General features: G+C 28.5%; 2 protein-coding genes across 3 annotated transcripts in view; both read right to left on the reverse strand.

Annotated features, from left to right (window-relative positions):
* rabgap1l (RAB GTPase activating protein 1-like) overlaps window positions 1-1,223 on the reverse strand; it is a 118,465-nt gene extending 117,242 nt beyond the window's left edge. For both annotated transcript variants that reach the window (XM_051094142.1, XM_051094143.1), the window contains exon 1: window positions 1,091-1,223. The gene's annotated coding sequence lies outside the window, so the exon portion shown is untranslated. The remainder of the gene's footprint in view (window positions 1-1,090) is intronic.
* A 4,845-nt stretch (window positions 1,224-6,068) lies between these two features.
* fam163ab (family with sequence similarity 163 member Ab) lies at window positions 6,069-25,435 on the reverse strand. Its single transcript, XM_051094128.1, has 3 exons — window positions 25,168-25,435; window positions 8,450-8,564; window positions 6,069-6,604 (listed from the first exon to the last, which is right to left on the reverse strand). Exons 2-3 carry the CDS (start codon window positions 8,540-8,542, stop codon window positions 6,245-6,247), a joined length of 453 nt encoding a protein of 150 aa, XP_050950085.1. The 5' UTR covers window positions 8,543-8,564; window positions 25,168-25,435; the 3' UTR covers window positions 6,069-6,244.
* Window positions 25,436-26,355: the final 920 nt, after the last annotated feature.

A 26,355-nucleotide genomic window follows, 5' to 3' on the forward strand; every position in this document is an offset into this window, starting at 1 on the left:
TTTCAAACATTAGCCAAACAAACTAGTGCGACTTTCCACTATGTAAATCACAAAACTGTATGTCCTTATCTGAAAGAAACATCATCTGACAGTTTTTAAGACATTGTATATGTGACCCTGGACCACAAAACCAGTCATAAGTCGCTGGGGTTTATTTGTAGCAATAGCCAAAAATACATCGTATGGGTCAAAATTATTGATTTTTCTTTCATGTCAAAAATCATTAGGAAATTAAATGAAGATCATGTTCCATGAAGATACTTTGTAAATTTCCTACTGCAAATATATGAAAACTTAATTTTTGATTAGTAATATGCATTGCAAAGAACTTCTTATGGACAACTTTAAAGGCGATTTTCTCAATATTTTGATTTTTTTTTGCACCCTCAGATTCCATATACTGAAATAGTTGTATCTCAGCCAAATATTATTCTATCCTAACAAACCATACATCAATGAAAAGCTATTTATTCAGCTTTCAGATGATGTATAAAGCTCAGTTTTGAAAAACTGACACTTAGGACTGGTTTTGTGGTCCAGGGTCACATATGTGGCTTTTGTATAATGAAATACAGCGTCATAAACACAGCTACAGTTAGCAAACAGTATAACAACACGAGCCTAGTTTGCTTAGCTGTTATGACCAGCTATTTACAAGCAACTTATATATAAATAAGTGCGAAAACGCTGCAAAAACTGTCAGCTGACCACACAGGGATTCAAAGTAACAGACAGGAAACGCCTTCAACAACAGAAAACGTTACCGTTCCGTAACTAAACATGGTTTTTCATAACACACATGACACACAAACCTCATCGTAACAGCTAGTTAAAACGTTACACACAACATGTGCTGTCAGCCTAACTAAACTCAAGCTAGTCTGTTAGCCAGCTAGCCAGTGCTAATCAACAATTAGCTCATTTTCTGCCACTTTAACTTTGAAATAAGCGCTTACGAGCCTCTAAGGCTTTTAAACACGACCTCGCCAGATATCAAACACACCCGAACGCGCGTGTCGTGTCAACGCGGACGTTTGCTCTCGTTTTGGGGTTTGTTGTGAGTTTCCTGAGAGGGTAAAAATCAACTTACTTGCTGTGAGTCTGTCAGCTGAGCGACACGCACAAACATCCGCAAACCTCATCAGCGCTCGCGCCGCATTCACATGGCGCAGGCGACGTCATCACCGCCGCTGGAAAGAGCCACGCCCACCGCTTCAAACACGTGAGTCAGCAGCGCTTCAGGTGACGAGCACCTGCTGTAGGTTTGCTACTGGTCCTCAGTATTCAGGTGTGTGTGTGTGTGTATATATATATATATACGATTAATTTATGACGTATTAATTTTACGTAATATCACGTTTAAGACATCTTTTTGTTGTAGTGGATTTAATTTAATTTATATATTTTTTAAACTAAATATAATAACATTAGACAAAATGCAAAAAAGAGCGAAAATGCACTTTATGTAAACAAAATTCTGATTACAATGTCAAAATAAAACTCTTTCTGTGATAGAGCTTTTCTTATAAATATCTATTTACTTTAAAGGCTTATTTCTATTTATTTTTTTATAAATATAAAGTCTTTTTTGAAGAAGTGGTAGAGGTAAACTGTTATTAGTCTACTATATATTTCTGTTACATTATTTTATATGAATACAACTTTATTGATCTATCGTTAAATTCATTAATTTTAATAAAACATGTTCATCTTAGTGAATTGAACTGAATTTATAATACATAATTACATTACATTACAAATTATTTTGCCCACTTCTAATATCACAACATTTATTGTAGGACATTTAATGACATTTTATAAATGTATAAAATAAAATCTAACAAAAAAAAAATTAAAAAAAGCAAATGTGTTAAATGTGGTTAAGGCAAAATTCTGATTAAAATCAAAATAATACTCTAATTTCTGATATAAAATAAAAAATAATAATTTGAAACAAAAAACAGAACTAAAATAATTAAGCAAAAAAAAAAAACAGCAAATGTGATTAAGGTAAAATTCTGATTAAAAATAAAACTTTAATCTCTGTGATATAAAATAAAAAATAATAACATGAACCAAAAAATACATAAAATATAATTAACCAAAAAAAAAAAAAAAAAAAAAAAAACAGCAAATGAGATTAAGACAAAATTCTGATTAAAATATCAAAATAAAACTTTAATCTCTGTGAGATGAAATAAAAATAATAACATGAAACAAAAAATATGACAAAAATAATTAACTAAAATAAAAAAAAAACAGCAAATGAGATTAAGCCAAAATTCTGATTAAAATATCAAAATAAAACTCCAATCTCTGTGATATAAAATAAAAATAATAATAATTTGAAGCAAAAAATACAACAAAAATAATTAAGCAAAAAAACAAAAAAAGCAAACAAACAGCAAATGTGATCAAGTCAAAATTCTGATTAAAATGTCAAAATAAAACTCCAATCTCTGTAATATAAACTAAAAAATAATAACATGAAACAAAAAAACAACAAAAATAATTAACCCAAAAACAAAAAAAAATAAAGCAAAAAAAAAAAGCAAAAGTGATTAAGCCAAAATTCTATTTAAAATATCAAAATAAAATTCTAATCTCTGTGATATAAAATAAAAAATAATAACACGAAACAAAAAATACAACAAAAATAATTAAGCAAAAAAACAAAACAAAACAAAACAAAAAAAAAAACAGAAACAAACAGCAAATGTGATTAAGGCAAAATTCTGATTAAAATGTCAAAATAAAACTCCAATCTCTGTAATATAAAATAAAAAAATAATAACATGAAACAAAAAAATACAACAAAAATAATTAACCCAAAAACAAACAAAACAAAACAAAAAAAGGCAAAAGTTATTAAGCCAAAATTCTATTTAAAATATCAAAATAAAACTCTAATCTCTGTGAGATAAAATAAAAAATAATAACACAAAACAAAAATTACAACAAAAATAATTAAGCAAAAAACAAAAACAAAAAAAACAAACAGCAAATGTGATCAAGCCGAAATTCTGATTAAAATGTCAAAATAAAACTCTAATCTCTGTAATATAAAATAAAAAATAATAACATGAAACAAAAAAATACAACAAAAATAATTAACCCAAAAACAAACAAAACAAAACACAACAAAAAAAAGCAAAAGTGATTAAGCCAAAATTCTATTTAAAATATCAAAATAAAATTCTAATCTCTGTGAGATAAAATAAAAAATAATAACACAAAAACAAAAATTACAACAAAAATAATTAAGCAAAAAAAAAAACAAAAAAAAAAAACAGCAAATGTGATCAAGCCGAAATTAAAATGTCTGATTAAAATGTCAAAATAAAACTCAAAATAAAATTCTAATCTCTGTAATATAAAAATAAAAAATAATAACATGAAACAAAAAAATACAACAAAAATAATTAACCCAAAAACAAACAAAACAAAACACAACAAAAAAAAACAAAAGTGATTAAGCCAAAATTCTATTTAAAATATCAAAATAAAATTCTAATCTCTGTGAGATAAAATAAAAAATAATAACACAAAACAAAAATTACAACAAAAATAATTAAGCAAAAAACAAAAACAAAAAAAACAAACAGCAAATGTGATCAAGCCGAAATTCTGATTAAAATGTCAAAATAAAACTCTAATCTCTGTAATATAAAATAAAAAATAATAACATGAAACAAAAAAATACAACAAAAATAATTAACCCAAAAACAAACAAAACAAAACACAACAAAAAAAAGCAAAAGTGATTAAGCCAAAATTCTATTTAAAATATCAAAATAAAACTCTAATCTCTGTGATATAAAATATATTATGAAGAAGCGGTAGAGCCAAACTATTATTAGTCTACTTAATATTTCTGTTACATTATTTTATATAATACAACTTTATTACTCAACCATTCAGTTCATTACATTAATAAAAAAGTTCATTGTAGTAAATTGAATGTAACTTATAATTCATAAAATAAATTGTAATAAAATTAAACAAAAATACAAAAATAAGAAAAATAACTAAACAAAAATAAATAAATAATAATAATAATACATATTAACACTAATTATATCACCCACTTCTAAAAATTACATTTATTGCAGTGAATGTAATAAACTTTTATACATTTATAAAATAAAATATAATAACATGAAAAAAACAGCAAATGTGATTAAGGCAAAATGAGATTAAAATGTCAAAATAAAAAGACTATTTATAAAACAAAAGGCTATATGTGTGTGTGTGTGTGTGTGTTGTTTTATATTAATACAAATTACAATTTCATGAAACAAAAAAAGGAAAAGTGATTAGGGCAAAATTCTAATTAAAATGCCAAAAATAGTAATTACAATAATAATAATTTCTGTAATTTTTTTAAAGGTGTTTTATAAAGAACTGGTAGACCCAAGCTATTATAAATCTTACTGAGTAGTATAGTATTTCTTTATTTGCTCACTGGTTCATCTGTAAAACATTGCTTATGTTTTAAACAATCTGAGGACACTACAGTAAAAAAAAAAAAAAAAATGTTATTCTTCCAATGGAAAGTAACAGTTCTATCATCACATCCTTCTCCTTGACAGATAATTATGATCAAGCATAACAAATGTATATAAACTCAAACAAGTCGGCAAAACACGCAATAGAGGAACACATTAACCTTGACTAAACAAGAGCCACTGTTTGATAAAAGTTCGGTGAAACCAGGTTAACAGGATATTATAAATAGAATAATTTTCATATTCAAACTTTTGCATGTAACAAAAAGAAAGTGTATCATAAACACATCACAATATTAATCTCAAACATCTCCTTATGGACTAAACAGACGATCAGATCCGTGTTATGACTGATTACGTTGAACTTGCATAGAGATGATGATGAGAAAAGAAAGTTTAACGTAATTTAAAGACGAAGTGTGTGATTTGTGAACTTCTTATCCACCTTATTTTTCAACACGCAAGCCGTTTTCTGTCAATGTGCGTGACTTCCGGTTTATTAGCCGCTGTAACGAAATCACGAGAAGAATAACAATGCGCAGTAAACGGTAAAACTGTTTGCACTACAAACAAGTGCGTTCATAATTAAGAAAACACGTTCAAATAATTTGTTAAGACACACCAATTTGCAATATCAAGCAGCAAAACAAGCTGTTTTGTAAAGCTAAAAATAGCTAGACACAAACCGGAAGCCATGAAATTTGCAAATGCCTACTCTTACGGGAAAATAAGGTGGATAAAATAAAATAAAATGAAGTTTTATTGTTGCACACTAACTAAATGTTCTTGTTTAGGATAGCCCTCATACATTAGCCCATTATAGGAAGCTCATATGTTAAAATATCAAATCAAAAGGCCCAGAAAGTTTTTAAAGGCCGCTTAGAAAACTACAAGCCCTTACCCTCCACTGTAAAAAATGTTCTCAATCAGTATTTTTGTCTTGTTTTTCTAGTAAAAACAACGATAACACCTTTTAAAATAGCACAAGAAGGTAAAACATTAAAGAATATTTATTTTGTTTACTGAATGTTTATTTTTTTTGTTGTTTATTTTATTTTATGTTGTTTTTTATTTATTTATTTTTTATTCATTGTTTTTGAAAACTGGCAGATTGTTGTTTCTTTTTCTTTTTTTTCCTTCTATTGTTTTTGGATTTTGTTTAATTTTCGTTTTAAACCTTTACTGACATTTTTTCTCAAACCGTATTTTTGTTTTTCCATAAAAACAAACACATTTTAAAATGTTAGAAATGATCCTCAGTAAAAATGTTTGTTTTTTTTGTTTGTTAATGTTAATTGTTTACTTTTTATTGTTTATTTTATTTCATAGATCACTGTTGTCTATTGTTTTTGAAAACTGCAGTTTTAGCACAAATCTCAAACTTTTAGTTCAGTGAAGTCTAGTAAAATAAGGGGAAAAAATATTAAATATATAAAAAAAAAACTAATTCAAGATTAAAAATAAACCTCATTCTGCACAACTTTTACATATACTTGGATTAAAAAAAACAAAAAAAACAAGCCAAAAATGCAGATTAACATTTTTTCAGTGTCAATTAGAGTCAAATAAATTCAGGAAGAACAAATTTGTATTGGTTTCTATAAAACATCACTTAATTACTGACTTCAGTTTACTGCTAGACGGATAGAATGTAAAAACTAAGCACTCGCTGTCCTTTGATCCCCATTCGCTCTGTTTTCTACAGCATTATGGGTGTTTTGGGTGGATGTCACTGATCAGACGTCAGTGCTTATGGCACGTGTGTTGGAGTAGAGGTCTGGTCGGCTTCGAGAGCTCAGAGACGCGCTGTGTATTGAGGGACGGGTGAGAGACAGGGACGGGCTGTCATAGTGCGCCGGCATGTACGTGATCCGCTCGGCCCCGTTCCGCGTTTCCTCCATGGCGCTGATGTAGAATGGAGAGCTGTATGGGGAGCAGGTGGGGCAGAAGCTCTTCGGGGGCGTGAGCTCTGGCGACAGGGAGAGTGGGGTGGAAGCGGCCCCGTCCACCCTGGACGTGCTGCATGCGTTACAGGCAAACTGGGGTTGTGGGCAAACAGCATCTGGATCGGATCCATTTTTCTTACAGCAATAATACTAGGAGAAAAACAAGGCCAGTCAGTAAGTGAGACAGGAATGCCACATCAGTGAAGGAATTAATGAATAAATGAATTAAAATTAAAATAAATAAAATAATTCACTGAATTCATTTAAATCTATTAAAAGATAAAAATATATATATATATATAAAATTAAATTTAATTACATTTTAATCTACTTCCTACTCCTTCGCCCACAATTGTTACTGTTTTAAACAAAATAAAAGCAATTAAGTTTATCAAAAAAGAAAGAAAGAAAGAAAAAAAAAGAAAGAAAGAAAGAAAGAAAATTAATTATAAATAATAAGAAAATAAATATAAATAGTATAAATAATATAAAAATTAATTTAAAAAAAATCAGCATCCTACTATTTAACTAGTGTTTTCGTTACACATAAAAAATAAAACTAATAAAGCATATAAGTAAAAAAAATCAGATTTATAAAATCAAAAATATATTTAATTAATTTTCAAAATCTACATCCTATTGTTTTGCTATTGTTACCATTATAAATGAAATAAAACTAATAAAGTGTATAAGTAAAATAAAAAATCTCTTAAATCTATAAAAACTAAAATTAATTTAAAATAATAGAATATTTAATAAAAGTAAAAAAAACAACAACAACAACAACACCCTACTGTTTCACTATTGCTACCATTATAAATAAAATAAAACTAATATAGCATATTAATAAAATAAAAAAAATCATTCATATCTATAAAACAAAAATTAATTTAAAAATAATATAATTAAATACATTTTAAAAACCCTACACAAGTTTGCTTCACTATTGCTATCATTAAAAAAAAATAAATCTAATAAAAATGTAAATAAAATAAATAAAATCATTCAAATCTATAAAAAAAAAAGAATAATATAATATTTAATTAAAATAAAAAAGTCTACACCCTAGTGTTTCACTATTGCTATCATTACAAATAAAATAAAATAATATAACACTAATAAAGTGTGTAAATAAAATAAAAAAACATTAAAATCTATGTAAAAAATATTTGAAAATAATATATTTCATTAAAGTAAAATCTACACTCTAGTGTTTCACTATTGCTATTATAAATAAAATAAAATAAAATAAAAAATAACACTAATAAAGTAAATTTAAAAAATAATTAAAATTTCTAAAAACAAAATTATTGTAAAATAATAAAATATTTAATTAAAGTAAAAATAAATCTACACCCTACTGTTTTACTATTGCTACCATTATAGTTACAATAAAACGAATAAAGCAAATAAATAAAATAAAAAATCATTCAAATCTATAAAAATAAAAAATAATACAATATTTAATTAATGCAAAAATCTACACCCTTACTGTTTCACTACTGCTACCATTATAAATAAAATAAAACTATTATAATAATATGTATTAAAAAAATCATTCAAATCTACAAAACAAAAATTCACTAAAAATATATATTTAAATAAATTTTAAAACACCCTACTGTTTCCCTATTGCTACCATTATGTATCTAATAAAACTCATTTTATTGTTTTAATTTTATTTTTTAAAACTAAGTTTATAAATGAAATAAAAAAACACTTTTTATAAAATAATTCACTCAAATATAATCAAAAAGTAATGAAAACTAACGTTTCAATAAATAAACACATAATAATAATAACATAAGATTAAATTAAAAACATGCACACCCTACTGTTTCACTACTGTCATTATTATACATAAAATAAACTGTATTAAAAACTAATTGAAAATGCATAGAGTAAAATATCTCTATTTCTATATTTATAACTCTAATTTATTTAGCCTTAAAGTTATGAGTTGAAAGCTCAGGTATCAGTGACACACACGCTCACCTGAAGTCGACAGTAACAGAGCACGACAATGATACACAGGAGAATCACTGTCGCGAGAATTCCTCCGGTTATGACCACAGTTCCAGCTGTCATCCGACCGGATCTCCATCAAACTCTAAACTCAAACACACACACACACACACACACACACACACAGTCCGTCAGACCACCTGTACAAGTGAACAGGCCAAACGGCGCAGTGTCCGCAAGAGGGCGCTGCACAACCACACACACACACAAATTTTATTTATTTATTTATTTTTTTTTTTACTGAGTACAAAATCTGAATACAACAAAAGGCATTGATACGTGTACAAAAAGAAATTTGGTATGGAAGGCTCAACACAATAGAATCATATTAGATTCCTAACAAAATATATAACCAAATATTCCAAGAAAGAGGAAAGAGAATCAAAAATACAAGCACCAAACAAAGACTAAACGAAAATAATAAAGAAAATATAATTACAACAAATTATATAATACAAATAAATTAAACAGTTTTACTGCCTTTGGATTTTTCATTTTACTAAGGGCATCTGAGAAGTATTTTAGATCATTTTTAAACAATAAACAAGGGGGGAGATTTGAAGTATCGACATTTGTGTATAAAGTATTTTGCTAATAACATAATATTATTAATCAGATCATACAAAGCAGAGCACTCTTTGGTTGTTCCGTACATTACATCTTGTAAGGATAGAGTGAAACTATCAGCAACCACATGCTTCACTACCAACCAGTCCTGCCAAGCTTTCCAAAAGGACTGAGACAAATTACATGTAAAAAATATATGTACTGTATCTTCATATAAATGTTTGCATAGGTAACAAGGTATATTTTCAAAATTAAATTTTACTACACTACCGTTCAATAGTTTGGGGTCAGTAAGACTTGTAATAGTCTTTAAAGAAGTCTCTTATGCTCATCAAGGCTGCATTTATTTGATTAAAAATATAGAAAAAAACAGTAATATTGCAAAATGTTTTTACAATATAAAATAATGTTTTTTATTTTAACATACTTTAAAATAGAATTTATTCCTGTGATGAAAAGCTGAATTTTTATCAGTTGTTACTCCAGTCTTAAGTGTCACATGATCCTTCAGAAATCATTCTAATATGCGGATTTATTATTAGAATGATCAATGTTGGATAATATCAACAGTTGTGCTGCCAAATATTTTTTGGAACCTGTGATATTTTTTTTTTTCAGGATTCTTTCATGAATAACAAGTTTAAAAAGTACAGTGTTTATTCAAAATATAAATATTTTATAACAATGTAAATTATTTATTATTAACTTTTAATAAACTTTTAATTATTAACTTAATACATCCTTGGTGAATAAAAGTATTAATTTCTTAAAAAAAAAAAAAAAAGAAAGAAAGAAACAATAAAAATGTACTTGAACGGTAGTGTATATCATTTAATATTTTAAATTGCATTTCTTTTACCTTGGGGAGAACAGGAAACTTTAGATAGGCTGTTCTGAAATATTTAACAGTATTTTTATCAAATGTGCGATCTAAATTATTTCTTAATATTTGACCAGGGTAGCTTGATTGGATGATATGCTGTCTTAAATATTTGTTAGTGCAGAGTTTATTCTCTATTTCAAAATCACCAACATATAACGATGGAAGGACAGCAGTAATTTTGGAATAGGAAAGGAAACATCTCATTAACATTTTTATACCTGAAGGTATTGCATTAATAACAGTAAAGAATTGCTTTGACACACACACAAAAAATCATCCTTAGATCATCCAATATATAACGCGTTACTTCAGACAGACGCGTCATCATTGTTCGGTCAGTTTGAATCAGCACGTGTTGACAGAGGAAGTGTCGGGTCAAGCAGCCCGCCGCGATTGAGTTTGACCAGCACTGCAGATCTGATTAAGGAGCTGCACTGATGAAATGCAATCATGCCGTCGGAGGAGAGAAATGAAGCCTCACAGCGGCCTGACAGACTGAGAGACACACACACCTGCTCCTCTCTCTCTCTCTCTCTCTCTCTCTCTCTCTCTCTCTCTCTCTCTCTCTCTCTCTCTCTCTCTCTCTCTCTCTCTCTCTCTCTCTCTCTCTCTCTCTCTCTCTCTCTCCTGCTGTGTGAGAAATTACATTTGGACTTTTATTAGGAAAAGTTTTGCTGTTTAAATATAGGGGTACTAAATTTTCCATTTAAGGTTACAATATAATAATAAAGTAAAAATTATAATATATAGTATAATATAAAATATCACATATATAAAATACATAAAATTAAAAAATGTTAGGTAATTAAATACTATCAGATAAAAACATATTTTATAATTATACCAACAATAAAAAAGACATACTAGTATTTGCTAAAGACAATTTTATCAAAATAAAGCATAAATAAATAATTTGATAAATAAATATAAATAGAAAACCATACCCCATACTGTTTAACAATTATTATGAACGGTATATAAACAAAAGAGCGAAAAAGCATTAGTGTCATTACAAATAAAAATAAAAGTAATATATAAATAAGATTTAAAAAGTGTATAAATAAGATTAAAAATCATTCAAATCTATTAAAGAAAATCTAATTAAAACAAATTAAATTAATTAATATAAATTAAACTGAGAAACTAAAATAATATGTTTAATTAAATTTAAAAATATACACCCTACTGTTTCACTATTGCTATCATTATAAAAAAAATAAAAGTAAAAGTTTATAAATAAAAACTGTACTGATTCACATCTTTATAAAAAAACATAATAGTAAAATAAAAATTCTAATATATAATAAAGTATAATAAAAATACTAAATGTTTTAGAATATTAAATATTTTTTATATAAAGAACTATTTCACTGTTGTAAAACATTACATCTTTTAAGAATCAGAAGAAATAGGTTTAATAAAAATCTATTTTATAATTATAATAACAATAAAAAAAACATACAAAAAAATAATTTCTAAAAGCAGTTCTGAATGAATTAATGAATAAATAAATAAATCACAATCTACAAAATATAAATAAAAAGCATACCTCGTACTGTTTTACTATTGTCATGAATGGTATATAAAAACTAGCAAAAAAAAAAAAAAAAAGTTACCATAAAATAAACTAAAATAAAAGTAATAAAGTGTATAAATAAGGTTAAATATCATTCAAATTTATATTAATTTTTTTTTTAAATAATATCATGTTTAATTAAACTTTAAAAATCTACACCCGAATGTTTCACTATTGCTATCATTATAAGTAAAATAAAAGTAATGAAGTTTATAAATAAAATAAAAACACTATAAATCACTGCTATAAAACAATTCATAAAATTAATCAAAATCTATCAAAAAACAAGGAATGCTAACTTTTTCAAATCTATACAAAAAATAAATAAATAAGTAAAAAATTATATAAAATAAAATAAAATAAATCTACATCTACAAAATCTAAATAACAAGCATACCAGTTACTGTTTTACTACTGTCATGAATGCTATATAAAAATAGAAAAACGTTAGTGTTATCAAAAAAAAAAAAAAAAAAAAAAAAAAAAAAAAAAGTTATATAAATAAGATTGAAAAAAATCTAAATAATATAAAAAATATTAAATAAAAATAATATAATATTTAATCAGATGTTTCACTATTGCTATTATTATAAATAAAATAAAATAATGAAGTTTATAAATAAAATAAAAGCTCTGCTGATTCACTTTTAATAAAATAATTCACAAAATTTACCCAAATCTATCAAAAAATATGAAAAAAGGCTAACTTTTTCAAGTCTATCTAAAATAAAAATAAATAATTAATCATAAATTAAAAAACATTTGCAGACTACTGTTTCACAAGAGTTTCATTTAAGATTTAAATATTTTCCCTAAAATTAATTCTATATAAATAAACAAATAAATAAACAACTTGTACACCCTACTGTTTAACTGTTGTCACCATTATAAATAAACTGTATAAATAAGATTTTATATTTGCATTTAATTTAATATATAAAAATAGCAAAAAATGCATTTAACGTATATACAATAACATAAAATACAAACATCTCATTTAAGATTCTAAATTAATAATTTTTGTCCTAAAATCAATTCTTTCTAAATTATTAATAATAATAATAATAATAAAAATAAATAAATAAAATGTTGAGTACATTTACAAAATCGCTCTAATTTGTGAGTTTTATTTACATAGAACCACCATTATTTTTTTCACCACCATTTATTTTTCTCATGTGCTCTCTTGTAATTTTCTTGCCAATTCTTTAGCTTTGTACTGTATTGCTATTTGTATGAATTGCTTTTAATATCCTTCATTTACAAACCACTTTAAATAAAAGCACCTGCCAAATGAATAAATAAAAAGAAGATCTTTCCAATAAAAAAGTATTTCACCAGCCTAATGCAAAAAGCACAAGCTAAATTAAAGGAGAAGTTCACTTCCAAAACAAAGATTGACATATAATGTACTCATCCCCTTGTCATCCCCTTGTTCATGTCTTTCTTTCTTCAGTCGTAAAGAAATTATGTTTTTTGACAAAAACATTTCATCATTTTTCTCCATATAATGGACTGATATGGTGCCCCGATTTTGAACTTCCAAAATGCAGTTTCAGTGTTCAAACGATCCCAATTTGGGATCATTTGGGATCGTTTCAAGCCGCATTTGCTTCAGCCAGAAATGTACTTTTAATATGGTAATATATATATTCAACGATATCATCAAAAGGCTTTTGAATTTTGGCACACTTTTTTCTCTGCATAGTGTTGCTTTGGCAACTAGTAAATACCGTAAATTTGGTTTTGTTAGCGTGTGTGGAAATATTTAAAGCACGTGTGTTACAACTAACCCCGCGTTAGTTTGTGCCCCGTGACGTGCACCCCTATGTGAATCTTTGTTTTGGAAGTGGACTTCTCCTTTAATGACAACAGTGAGAAATGATGCCTGGACGATGGACATGTGCTGCATCTTTTAGCAATTCCACTCACACACACCCCATGAACGAACCGCAGCAGACGGGATACGGGATACAGGACGTGGCCCAGATCATACAGCAACAATAGAGGAACAAACCCTGCTGAAGACAGATAAGACATGCAGGCCGGATCCTGACAGATGCATCTGTATTCACACCCACCTGCAAAGCACTAAACTATTAATGAGCACTTTATGAATTATTATACGCTGCCTTCTGTGCATTTTAGGAATCTATAAAGTGCTTAAAATGAAATGTAGCTTGACAGTTCAGTAGTGCAATTAATCTGGAAAAGGATCAATGTTACAAAACATTGGCAGAAAAGCTGAAGTTTGTGTCATTTTTCATATTAGCAATCTGAAATATGAAAGATATTATAACATTATTTTATAGGGACAAGTGTACATTTTTAATATGAAGTGAAAAGTGCCTGCATATGAATTCTCTCCATTACGCTTAGAAATGTGAGTATGTGGTGCTGTCCCAAAATGCAATGCACTCAACTTAATCAAAGATTAAAGAATAAAGGTGGTTTTACTAAAAATTGGATTTTAAAAATCTAAAATGATTACCTTTTAGATTAATGTTAATGAAATAATTATTACTCCAATAAGTATTATTAATTGTTACTTAAAATTATATTATCTTTAATATCAATGTCAAAATACAAATAAAAATCATTTTAGGTAAGCTGATTAAGATAAAATGAATACATGTAAATGTAAACCGCAGAAAAAAAAGATCTCAAAATCATCATCAAAAAAAAGAAAAAAAACATTTATACATCTATAACATAAAATAATCAAATGAAATAAAATTACATTAAAAATACTGCAATGTTATTTAATAAAATAATAAAGGTGTTTGTAAATGGATTTTAAAAACCCAAAATTACTTTTTTTTTTATAGACAAAATACAATTATTATATATTAAGTAATTATAGTAAAAGTAAAATAAAAATATATTTAAAAGTAATTAAAATTCAGACAAATCAAAACAATAATTTTAGGTGATTCGGATAAAATGAATAAATGTAAACGTAAACCATAACAAATGATTAAAAAAAACTAATAAATTAAAAAAAAATCTATTAACATAAACCATAACAAACAATAGCAAACTAATTAAAAAATAATTTTCTAAATATATAGAAAAATACACACACCAAAAAAAAAAAAAACACATATATACAGCTATAACATATAAAATGATTTAAAAATGAAATAAAATGATATTTTTTAAAAATCCGGCAATGTTATTTAATGGAAGAATAAAAATAGTTGTACTAAAAATTATTATTAGTTATTATTAATTATTATTCAAATAAAAATATTATTCAACAAAAATAATTAAAATTCGTATCAAAATACAATAATTTGGGTACGATTATCAATTAAAATAAATAAAAATAATAAATAACATCTACAGCTAACATAAAAATGATCAAATTAAATAAAATGACATTTAAAAAATCCTGTAACGAATAAATGGTTTTTTTTTTTTTTTTTTAAAAAACATGAACCATAACATTTTTAAAAATTTAATAAATATATTTTTAAAATCAATCAGCTCAAAATAAAGAAAAATACCAAATAACATCTTCATCTATAACATAAAAAATTTAAATATAAATTAAATGTAAATAAAATGACAAAAAAAAAAAAAAACACCTGCAAAAGAATGGATAAAATAAAAAAAATAATAATAATAATTTACCAAAAATCTAAATATAATATTTAAAGAAATATTAAATAAAATAATGGGGTCTGAATACTTTTTATGTGGCCTTGCAACTTTTTTAAAGAAATTAATGACTTATGAATGGCCTGTACAATGCTATATTTATGCATAAATATGAAATAATCTCCATATTTACTAGATCTCATTCAGCACTCTCATCCTTTTGATAAGTCACTTCATAATCCGTTCTATTCTTTGCTTTTTACTCACAAACCCATTTTCCTGTCTGTTCTTTTGTAAAATGCCATCACAGTCATGTGATCCCACCCCAACAAATTCAATAAAAACTGGGATTTTATTTTACGGTCTGTATATTTTGGATATGTTTTGTGACTAGTTAGTTTGGTTACAGCCAAAAGAGAGACTTCAGAAATATTTCTTTTGTTGCAAGTGAACTTCTAAAAGAAAGGTTATTCACTGACCAAAATGTCAGTGCTGTTCATCATTATTAACCCTCATGTCCTTTACTGTCCTTCTTCTGTGGAGGACAAAAGGAGATATTTTGAAGAATGTTAACGCTGCTCTTTTCCATATAATAAAAGCACAAGCTTCAAAAAGGACAAAAAAACCTACACAACTAAAAAACATTTTCAAACTTTTGAAAGTATATATTCACTGTCTGTCCTCTCAAACTTTCATACTTTTGTATAAAAAGCTAATTGAGATGTTACTTCGGCCTGGGCTGCTTGTCTTTTCAAGAAACTGTCCAAACTCATATTTTTGGGCTGGTGTATCTTATGGCCTTCTCCTCAGCTGGCCGACTGTAATAGATTTTTTGGAAAGCGCTCATGGTTTTAAAAGATTGAAGAGCAATGTTAATATCAAATAAATCTAATATACTGTTACTTCACAAATGTGGATGGGTATTTCTTGTCTGTGACTTTTGAAGAATATTTTTAGATATAACCAACTGCTGTTCACATTGCATGTCAGTCACATGCAACTGGGACTTTCACTTAAAGGTGACACATTTTCCCAAGCAAATGTCACATTGGCTTTAAGTTTTTAAAGATCACCGAAAAATTAGAAAAACTGTCTTGCTAACTATTGAAATAATCTGAAGCACTAAAATGACTAACTGGAAATAAATAAAAATGTAATTAAAACTGAAATGATATATAAAGTAAAATATATATAACAACAAAAAAACTAACTAAAAACAAAAACTGAAATAAAAGTGAAATAAAAAAATATAGTTTTTATATAATTTTTTAAAAATTAAATTAATACAAAAAAACCCATGAAAAAAATAAATGTTAAAAAATGTAAATTAAATTACTAAAAACCCCCAAATTTAAACAAAAACTGAGAATATAAAAATAAATACTTATTTTTAAAATAAAAAAAAAAAAAAAACTACAGTATAATAAAATATTATATAATTAATACTAAAAAATACCAAAAATAATAATAACAATAATAATATATATTAATATATAAACAAAAAGATGAAGCACCAAATTTAATAACTGGCAATAAATAAAAAATAAAACTAAAAAAAAAATAAAAATAGTAGTATTAAAATAAAACTAAAATTTAAGTAAGAAATATAATGGGAAAAACACATAACACAAACGAACACTGAACTAAAACTAAACTAAAATTTTAGTTTAAACTTACATTTTAATTAATGCAAATAAAAAGCACAAAATTAAATGAATAAAAAACTCAAATTAATCATTAATCAAAAATGAAAATATGAAAATAAATACTGTCAATATGAATAAAAAATAATAATATTATAAAATAGTATATAAATAATGCTAAAGATTTAGATGATACATATATTATAACAAAGTAAACTAAAATTAGAAATGTTGTTTTGGCAACTAACTGAAATAAGTTTAAGTACTAAAATTACGAACTGGATATAAACAAAACAAAAACTTAGCTCAAACAGAAAGAAAAAAAATAGTAGTATTAAAAAACTAAAACTAAGAATTAAACTAAAACTAAAAATGAAAAGTGAAAATAAATAATTTATAAAAACTAAAAACTAAAACTGAAATAGAAATATATAAAACCTAAATTGTAGTATTTAAAGAAAATTAAATGAAAACTGAAAATACAAAAATAAATACTTATTTACAATAGAAAAAAAAAGTATATAAATAATACAAAATAAAAAAAATTAAAATTAAATATAAATATTAGATGGAAAAACCAACTAAACTAAAAAAAGAAATGTTGGCTTGGCAACTAATTGAAATAAATTTAAGCTGAAGTTCTAAAATTATTAACTGGAAATAAATAAAAACTAAAACTAAAATAAAAAAACTAATTAGTTGTATTTAATAAAAGCTAAAATTGTATTAATAAAAATGATGGCATAAAACACATAAGAAAATTAAGAAGAATTAAAATTATAATGTAAATTAAATAAATAAAATATAAAAATAAAATAAAAATTAAATTAATTAATACAAATAAAAAAAAACAGAACTAAACTGAATGATTAAAAACGAAACAAAAAAATAAAATTAAAACTGTAAATAAAAACTATAGTAATAAAATTGTCTATAAATAATACTAAAATATAAAAATAATATATAAATATCAGATTTAAAAAAAAAAAAAAAAGTTCTCTTGGCAACTAACTGAAATACATTTACGCTCAAGTACTACAATTAACTGGAAATAAATAAAAACTAAACCTAAACTGTAGCATTTAAAAACAAACAAACAAAAGCTTATTCACAATATTAATAAAAAAATAAAGTATAATAAAGTAATACCTAAATAATAAAACAACACTGATTTCAAATGTACAAATAAGTTAAATCCAATGAATCTCTGTTTTTCCTCCAGTCTTCTTTGTTTAATGACTATGGATCTGTTGGTTCACCATCAAGACATGCTGAAGGAACCAAATGCGATTCGCAGACTAAGAAGAAATGTAATTACAGTTTGTAACTCTGTTACCATCATCTTGGCTGGCTGTGCACCTTGTACATGCTTATGTGAAACATACTACTGCCACGTTTACACAGCACCAGAATACGGTTGTCAATTTGAGTCCTTAAAGGAGAAGTCGACTTCCAGAACAACAATTCGCAAATAATTTACTCACCCCCTTGTCATCCAAAATGTTCATGTCTTTCTGTCTTCAGTCGTAAAGACATTATGGTTTTTGAAGAAAACATTTCAGCATTTTTCTTCATATAATGGACTTGACTGGTGCCCCGATTTTGAACTTCCAAAATGTAGTTTAAGTTCAGCTTCAAAGGATCTAAACGATCCCAGCCGAGGAAGAAGGGTCTTATCTTGTGAAAACATCGGTCTTTTTTTTTTTTTTTTTTTTCAAAAATAAAAATGTGTATACCTCTTAAGCACAAAAGCTTGTGTAGCACAGGTTCTGGGATGCACGTTCTTGAACGATTTGTTTATTTTGAACGGATCTTTAATGTGACTCGGGAAGAACGAGTCGTCTCGGGGGAGTGATTCATTCAGTCGTGCATTCGTAACATCCTATTAGGTTCTGTACTGGAATTAGTTCACCTGTTTCGAGTCTTCGGGTTTTTCAAGTAATTTATTTATCTTATGGGTCTGTCACGTGATGAACAAACAACTCGAACCTGAAAACATGTCAGATAAGAGGTGAGGTGAGCGAATCATAGACTAAAGACCCAGGTAAACAATGAATTAATCTTTTCTGTTTTTTATAGCATTATAGGTTTGTCTTGTTTGTAGTGTGATCAACGTTTGAGTAAACAGTTGATGTGTTAGAGAAGTAACACGTAACATTTTAATTATATTTTGCTAAAATGAACGAAATGACTCGAAAAAAGATTCGTTTATTTTGCTGAACGAGACTCAAAGGTCCGAGTCGGTAAAATGATCCGAACTTCCCATCACTACTACGAATCACGTCTAAGTTCATCGTCAGTGTATAAAAGGTAGAGTATGGCGAAAAACTCATCTTATTTTCTCCTACAGCTTCAGAATCGTCCAACATCGTTGTACCTTTTTGTTTGTAAACAGCGTTTGACTTACTTGCACTTTCTTAGTCTATGCGTGTTCGCTTTGTAAACACTGGGTCTGTAGTTCCACCTACGTTCGGCGTGACCTTTACATGATTCAATAGTACGTGAACGCGCATCCCAGAACCTGTGCTACATGAGCTTTTGTGCTTAAAAAGTATACACATTTTTATTTTCCGAAAAAAAATGACCGATCGTTTCGCTAGATAAGACCCTTCTTCCTCCGCTGGAATCGTTTAGAGCCTTTTAAATCTGCATTTAAACTACGTTTTAGAAGTTCAAAATTGGGGCACCAATGAAGTCCATTATATGGAGAAACATCCTGAAATGTTTTCCTCAAAACCCATCATTTCTTTACGACTGAAGACACAAAGACATGAACATCTTGGATGACAAGGGGGTGAGTAAATTATTTGTGAATTATTGTTCTGAGTTCTCCTTTAATACGGGTACGTTCACACACGGTACGGTAATTCACGGGTGTGACAACCTTATTCTATAACCAAACTCACACCCGTAAATTTTTAGGACTCTCAACCGGAACACACACGCTGTGTGAACGGAACAGGACTGGACAACTAGTTGTCTGTCCCGTCATATAGTACCAGAGAGCCACTCTGCCACACAAACACGCGTCTACTGTGTTCTGCGTATTTTCGTGTGTGGTTTCGGTAACTTACAGTGACAGTGAAATGAGCTGTGTGTCATCTGAAAGTTTTATATCCGGTCTCCACCGGAACCGACAGTTGTGTGTTTGGCGCACGGCTCAATTGCTCCAGTCTTCACTCAAATTTAAAAGCTGCTGTCGGTTAATGATGATTTGATGGATGAACTCGCGGCTCCATTGGACTCTTGTCGTCTGAAAGCCGTAATACTTTCAGTTTTACGTACGTTGCCATCTTAGATATTGCTTAGGTCTCTGTTGCTATGGTTACTCGTAAGGAATCCGGGCTTGAAACCCGTTGCACATTCATACAAATAGTATCCGAAAAGCAACGGTATGCTGCTGTGTGAACGGGACATTTCAAAACTCACACCTATAAGTAAATGCAGATGTCAATCCCAAAAATTGACAGTGTGAACGTGGCCACTGTGTGTGCATGGAAACAGTATTAGAGAGCTAACACTCAATGGTCTATGATAAACACATCTGGATCATCTTGTGCATGGGACGCGTTGCACATCTGCTCACTTCTGAATGTTCAGATGCTTTTTTAATTCAACAGTGACCTGTAATGTACCAATCTGTATTCTGTTCTTCATCTCAGAGTCGTGTTCAACAGTCAGAACACATACTGTATGAGCCTATACATCCTCCACAATCCCATCATGCCTCTGCTTGTAGCCTGAGGGCACACGAGCTGGCGAGTCCAGGATTTATAGGGGTTTCAAATGCGAGTCCCATTCCAAGGTCAATCCCGACTGTATTAGAGAGCAGCTCCAATATCAGACCTCTTCAGACTACTGACCTCTTATTCAGCGCTTTATACGGGACAGTGCTGTTTAGAAGTGGATTTCATTTCACACACCAACAAACCAGACGCTGATGTAATAATATGCATGTGGGTTTGAAATACCATCAATATTTTTCTCTTTGTTTCATATTTTTCATTCTATTAAAAGCCACGGCACATTCTTTTAATCATGAATCAACTACATAAAGGTTACGTAGCTATAAAGACAAACGCATTTTTTAAAAATGTGACACTGGGGCAAGTTGTCACAGGTTGTTTGTATATTTATGTATTTAAAAGTTGGTATTGTGCTAAATACAAATAAGGGAGAAATAGAAAGAAAGCTATAAAACGCTATAAAAGCTATAAAACAAATGTATAGTCGTTATATTAATCTAATAACAATAATAATATTAAAATATTAATACTTGATTCAAGATTTCTATTTCTAATTTGCTAATTAATAATTATTATAATATATTTAATGTAAAACTAAAAATATAATAATAATAATAATAATAATAATAATTAAAATAAGATAAAATATAATATATAATATAAAAATAATTATAATGCATTAAAATAATAATAGGTCAAATTATAATAATAATAATTATTATTATTAGAATTATTGTTAGTATTAGTATTTAGATATATAATAATAATAATTATTATTATTAGTATTGTTACTTAGATATTATTATTATTATTATTATTATTATTAATAACAACAATTATTATTATTATTACTACAAATTTTATATATACAAATAGAAAAACAAAAGTAAAGTGATCTGTATAGCTACAGAATATATAATTAAATATGAAAAGAGCAAATAATAACAATTATTCTTATCAATAATTGTTCATTGTTAATTATTAATGTTATTAATAATTGATAATTATTTTTATTATGAAATATTTATTATTTTTATTAATTAAATAATAATAATAATAATAATTATTATTATTATTATTATTATATGAAAATAGCAATTAAAATAAACTGATCTACAAAAATGTAGAATTTAATTTTGATTTATTTGATAACAATTAAATTCAATTTTACAGATACAAATATACAAATAGAAAAACAAAACTAGTGATCAATATAACTACATAATCTTATTTTGATATATATAATTTTTAATACATATTTCATTATTTTACAGTAAATATTTTTTTTTAATCAAAAAGAGAAGAAAATGGCATTCTACACACCAATAAAATTACTAACTCACTGAAAAACGACAGCAACAGCAGTGTGTAGTCTAAAGAAATATGTACATTTTACTGCCAATATTGTCCTAAAATATCTTAAAGGTAGTTATTTGGTGGTATAATCTCTTAATATTAGTTGCTGGCTCTATTCTGAACTGGCTTTAATTCATCTATAATACAGAGGTCTGGGAAGCAGCTCACTGCATTAACTGATTTCCAGCCTCTAGAGCTCATAAACCAACTCACAGTGTTTGATGCCAGAACAATGACCTTTAGTAGAAATGATATCTTGTTACAACACATGTAACTCACAGAATGGAATATAAACCCCTCACTTTCTTAATAACATTGTACACAAGACATGTGTGGTCTACTAGAATAATACAGCAAAAATAAATAAATAAATATTATTAATTAATATTTATTTATCAAAAATATTTTATTTCTCACTTATTTTAAAATTAATTAATTTTTTTTTAACTGATTAAAAAAAAAAAAAAAAATACTACACCAGTTTATAACTAAAGATTTTTTTTTATTATCTGTAGTCTCAAATAAATGAGGTTATAAACCAATCAATCCAAGTAACAAGTGATATACCATTGTAATCTTTTATGCTGTCTTTGCAGAATCACAGCTCCAGTTTTTCAATAATTCAGAATAACACTCCCGCAACAATATTCGTCCATCAGTAGCAGTTTTGGTCAGGCTTACAGGTTGAGTTCATCCAACAGCTTCTGAAAAAAAGCTCTTATGTCTGTGTTTCCTCGCAGAATGTATTTAGGTTGGCCACAAAGCCCAGATGCAATCAGCATCTCTATATTAGAAAACATCTCCTCTGAGATTAGTGTAAAGAGGGATGTACATTCATGTAAATTATGTGACATGTAATCATAAAACAGAGCACAGAAATCTAAACCCAACTGGTTTCCATCTGTGATGATCCTGGAATAACATTCCTATTAGATTTTGAAGATTAGGATTTGAGGGTCAAGTTTAAGAATGGGGTTAGAAGTACGAACAACATTCCTATCAACCATTACTATTACTATCACCATGAAAAATGTCACTATCCACCTTATTTTTAACGCAAAAAGCAGGCATGGCCATTTGTAACTTGAATAGACTTCCAGTCAAATTCGCTTCAGGGTTGCCAGGTTTGCTTAACTGCATTCTGGGGGAAACTGGCAATTAAATTTGCTCCAAAAAAAAAAAAAAGAATTCCTAGGAGCGGGGTGGTTTGCTTCAACCTGCAGTCTAAAAAAACAACTTGCAGCAACAGTATAAAAGTATCCCAATTCTGCAGGAAAATCGTAGATTTGGCAACAATGATTTGCTTCCAGTTGCTATTAGCTGTATAAAACAGCTTGCTATGCTGCTTGAAACTGCAAACTGGTATTTTGTATAATTTTCTTTCAGTGTATTATTGTAATTATTACCTGGTTTTTAGCGCAAAAAGTTTCAGAGTTTATTCTTAGTCTTTAGTTATTCTACTCTTATTTAACTATAGAGGCTAATGCTGTGCATACCAAAAGCAAAGCAAACATTTACATCGCGTTATCGCTCTAGATTACTCACGGAATGTTTTTTTTTTGTGTCACTGGCACAAATAAAATTATTGCGTAATGCTGTCCTCCAACCAGAGGTGTCAAACTTGGCTGAATGGCTTGCGCAAAAACGCGTTATGAATTTTCCACTCCAGCTGAAAATTTTCAATTTGCGTGAAAAACGGCATTGAGGCATATATCGCGCGTACGTGTCATTCGCGTCACTCAACGTGAATTTGCATCTATATTTAACTATAGCCCCTAATGGTGAAGCCAATATTTAAATATTAACTATTGAAGGCAATATTTAGCGTCTAATGGTGTGCATACCAAAAGCAAAGCGAACATTTTACGTCGCGTTATCGCTCTAGATTACTCACGGGATGTTTTTTTGTGTCACTCGCACAAATAAAATAATTGCGTAATGCTGTCCTCCAACCAGACCTGTCAAACTGGACATGTCAATAATCTCTTGGCTGAATGGCTTGCGCAACAACGCGTCGTGAATTTTCCACTCCAGCTGAAATTTTTCAACTTGCACGGAAGACGCGATTGAGGCGTACGTGTCATTTGCATTGCCCAGTGCGAATTTGCATCTACACAGTATTTAACTAAAGCGGCTAACGGTGAAACCAATATTCACATCGCCTTATCGCTCTAGATTACTCACTTGCGCAAATAAAATCATTGCGTAACGCTCTGCTCTATTTTCTGATACAACTGGATTGTGTCAAACTAGTCTTATCAATAAGGTTTTCACTGACTGGCTTGGCAACAACGCGTTGTGAATTTTCCACTCCAGCTAAAAATTTTCAATTTGCGCGAAAAACGGGATTGCGGCGTATATCGCGCGTACGAGTCATTCGCGTCACTCAAAGTGAATTTGCATCTATATTTACTATAGCAGCTAATGGTGTAGCCAATATTTAAATATCAACTACTGAAGCCAATATTTAGCGGCGAATAATGTGCATACCCAAAGCAAAGCGAACATTTACATCGCGTTATCACTCTAGATTACTCACGGGATGTTTTTCGTGTCACTTGCGATAATAAAATCAGGTAATGCTCTGAAATTTTTCAACTTGCGCTGAAGGCACGATTGAGGAATATTTCGCGTGTCGGCATCATTGGCATCGCGTGGCCCGAATTTCGCCTCTATTTGCTTTTTTGCATCGACTTTGTATGTAATGAACTCACGTGAATAAATTCGCTGTTGGTGCACACACCATATGAATCGGAAGTCTTGCACATTCACAGAAAGGTTAAGGTGAATAGCATATGTGCAACTTATTAAATTAGGCTACTACGATTTTATGTTTTCTGAGATTTTTTCGACAAAAACTCGAATCGCATATCCTGTGGTTAATTGTTGGTAACGCGAACGGTTGCATGCGTACGTCTTCAGGCGAAAGCGATCTGTTTGAGTGTATAATTAGCGCAATATCTTTTAAATACATAAATATATAATAAATATATATATACACAGTCTGTGACAACTTTTCCCCTAAAATACATTTATGACTAAATGTCAATTTATAGAACAATGTTTTATATACTGTAACAATTGATACAGCTCTAGAACTACAAACATAGAAAATATATATTTAGACTTTTTCCTCAGAGTAAAAATAATATAAAATCTACACAGAACAAAACGGTCAGTATTACAAAAGTATTCCATCAAATTCATTTGGATAAGGAAATTAATCTGCTTTAGTCGATCCTTCCCATGTAATTTTCTATAACAATACAAATAAAACACATTAACAGGATGTGAAAAGACAAACGCAATCTTACCTTCAGTGAACGTTGTGTGTGTGTTTGGAAAGAGGTCTGGAGACGAGCGCTCGATCACACCATCTCTCCTCCGATTATTTCCACACAAAGGGGCTACAAACTTGTTCTCCAGCCCTGAAATCTGTCGGTCTACATGTTTGGATCTCCCAGGCTTGCGGTAATGTCCATGCAAGTACAAGAGAAATAGCGAAAGGAGGAGTTACTCCCTGCGAGCGGAGAGAGACTGGAGGAGACGCGTACGCTCAGATGAAGCATCAGATGATGGATACTTACACTATAAAGGTCAGAGACTATCGTACGTCAGGCAGATTAGATTTGTGGCCCATTTTCTACTTACGATTTATTGAAAAAGTTTCACTAAGCGTAATATTAAAAACTAGATTAAAACGTATCACACTTCTTTTATTAGTAAGAATGTTGTAGCTCAGACAAAGTGCCATCACGACCGTGGCGTTAATATTAAGTACTACGAAATTTAAATTAGAATAGTTTTATACAGTAATTTAATAAACAAGTCATTAATTAGCTCTAGTTCCACTGTGGGCTTTCCATCTCTTTACTAGTGAAAGAAACGCCTAATTTTATCCACCTTATTTTTAAGGTAACGACGGGAATAGATGTTTTTAAACGTAAATGTGCAAGGCTTCCGCTGTCAGCCCTAACAGTTATTTTATGTCGCAAACTGATAGGCTATTTATCACTAGTATTGTAATTATAAAAACACTGTTCTGTAGTGCAAACATATTTTACTGTTTAATGCATCTCTAATAATGTTATTCGTCTAGTTATTTACCTATATCCACCTTATTCTTCAACGCGAAAGTAAGCTTATGGGCGAGACTTCCGGTTTATTAGCGGCTATTGAGAAATAAGGAATAACAACGTGCAGTAAAAAGTTAAACTGTTTTGCATTACAAACCAGTGTGTTTATGATTAAGATAATACATAAAAATAATACAAGACACGCTAATTTGCAATATAAAGCAGCAAAATGAGCTGTTTCGCACAGCTTAAAAAATGGACATGGATGAGACTGGAAGCCAGACCCATAACATTTATACTCTTACGGGAAAAATAAGGTGAATAGCAGCTAATGAATCGGAAGTTGTTTGCTTTAGCTTTGAAAAAATGCTGGTGGATACTGGATATCTGATATAAGATTATTTCAAAATCGTCAAAAATTCACAA

The sequence above is a fragment of the Labeo rohita genome, chromosome 22 (genome assembly GCF_022985175.1).
Source record: "Labeo rohita strain BAU-BD-2019 chromosome 22, IGBB_LRoh.1.0, whole genome shotgun sequence".
Taxonomy (NCBI): domain Eukaryota; kingdom Metazoa; phylum Chordata; class Actinopteri; order Cypriniformes; family Cyprinidae; genus Labeo; species Labeo rohita.

Coding starts and splice junctions, on each gene's coding strand:
- fam163ab (XM_051094128.1), bottom strand. CDS start 8,542: ATGACAGCTGGAACTGTGGTCATAACCGGAGGAATTCTCGCGACAGTG. Junction 6,605..8,449: donor TCTGTTACTGTCGACTTCAG/GTGAGCGTGTGT, acceptor TTTTTCTCCTAG/TATTATTGCTGTAAGAAAAA.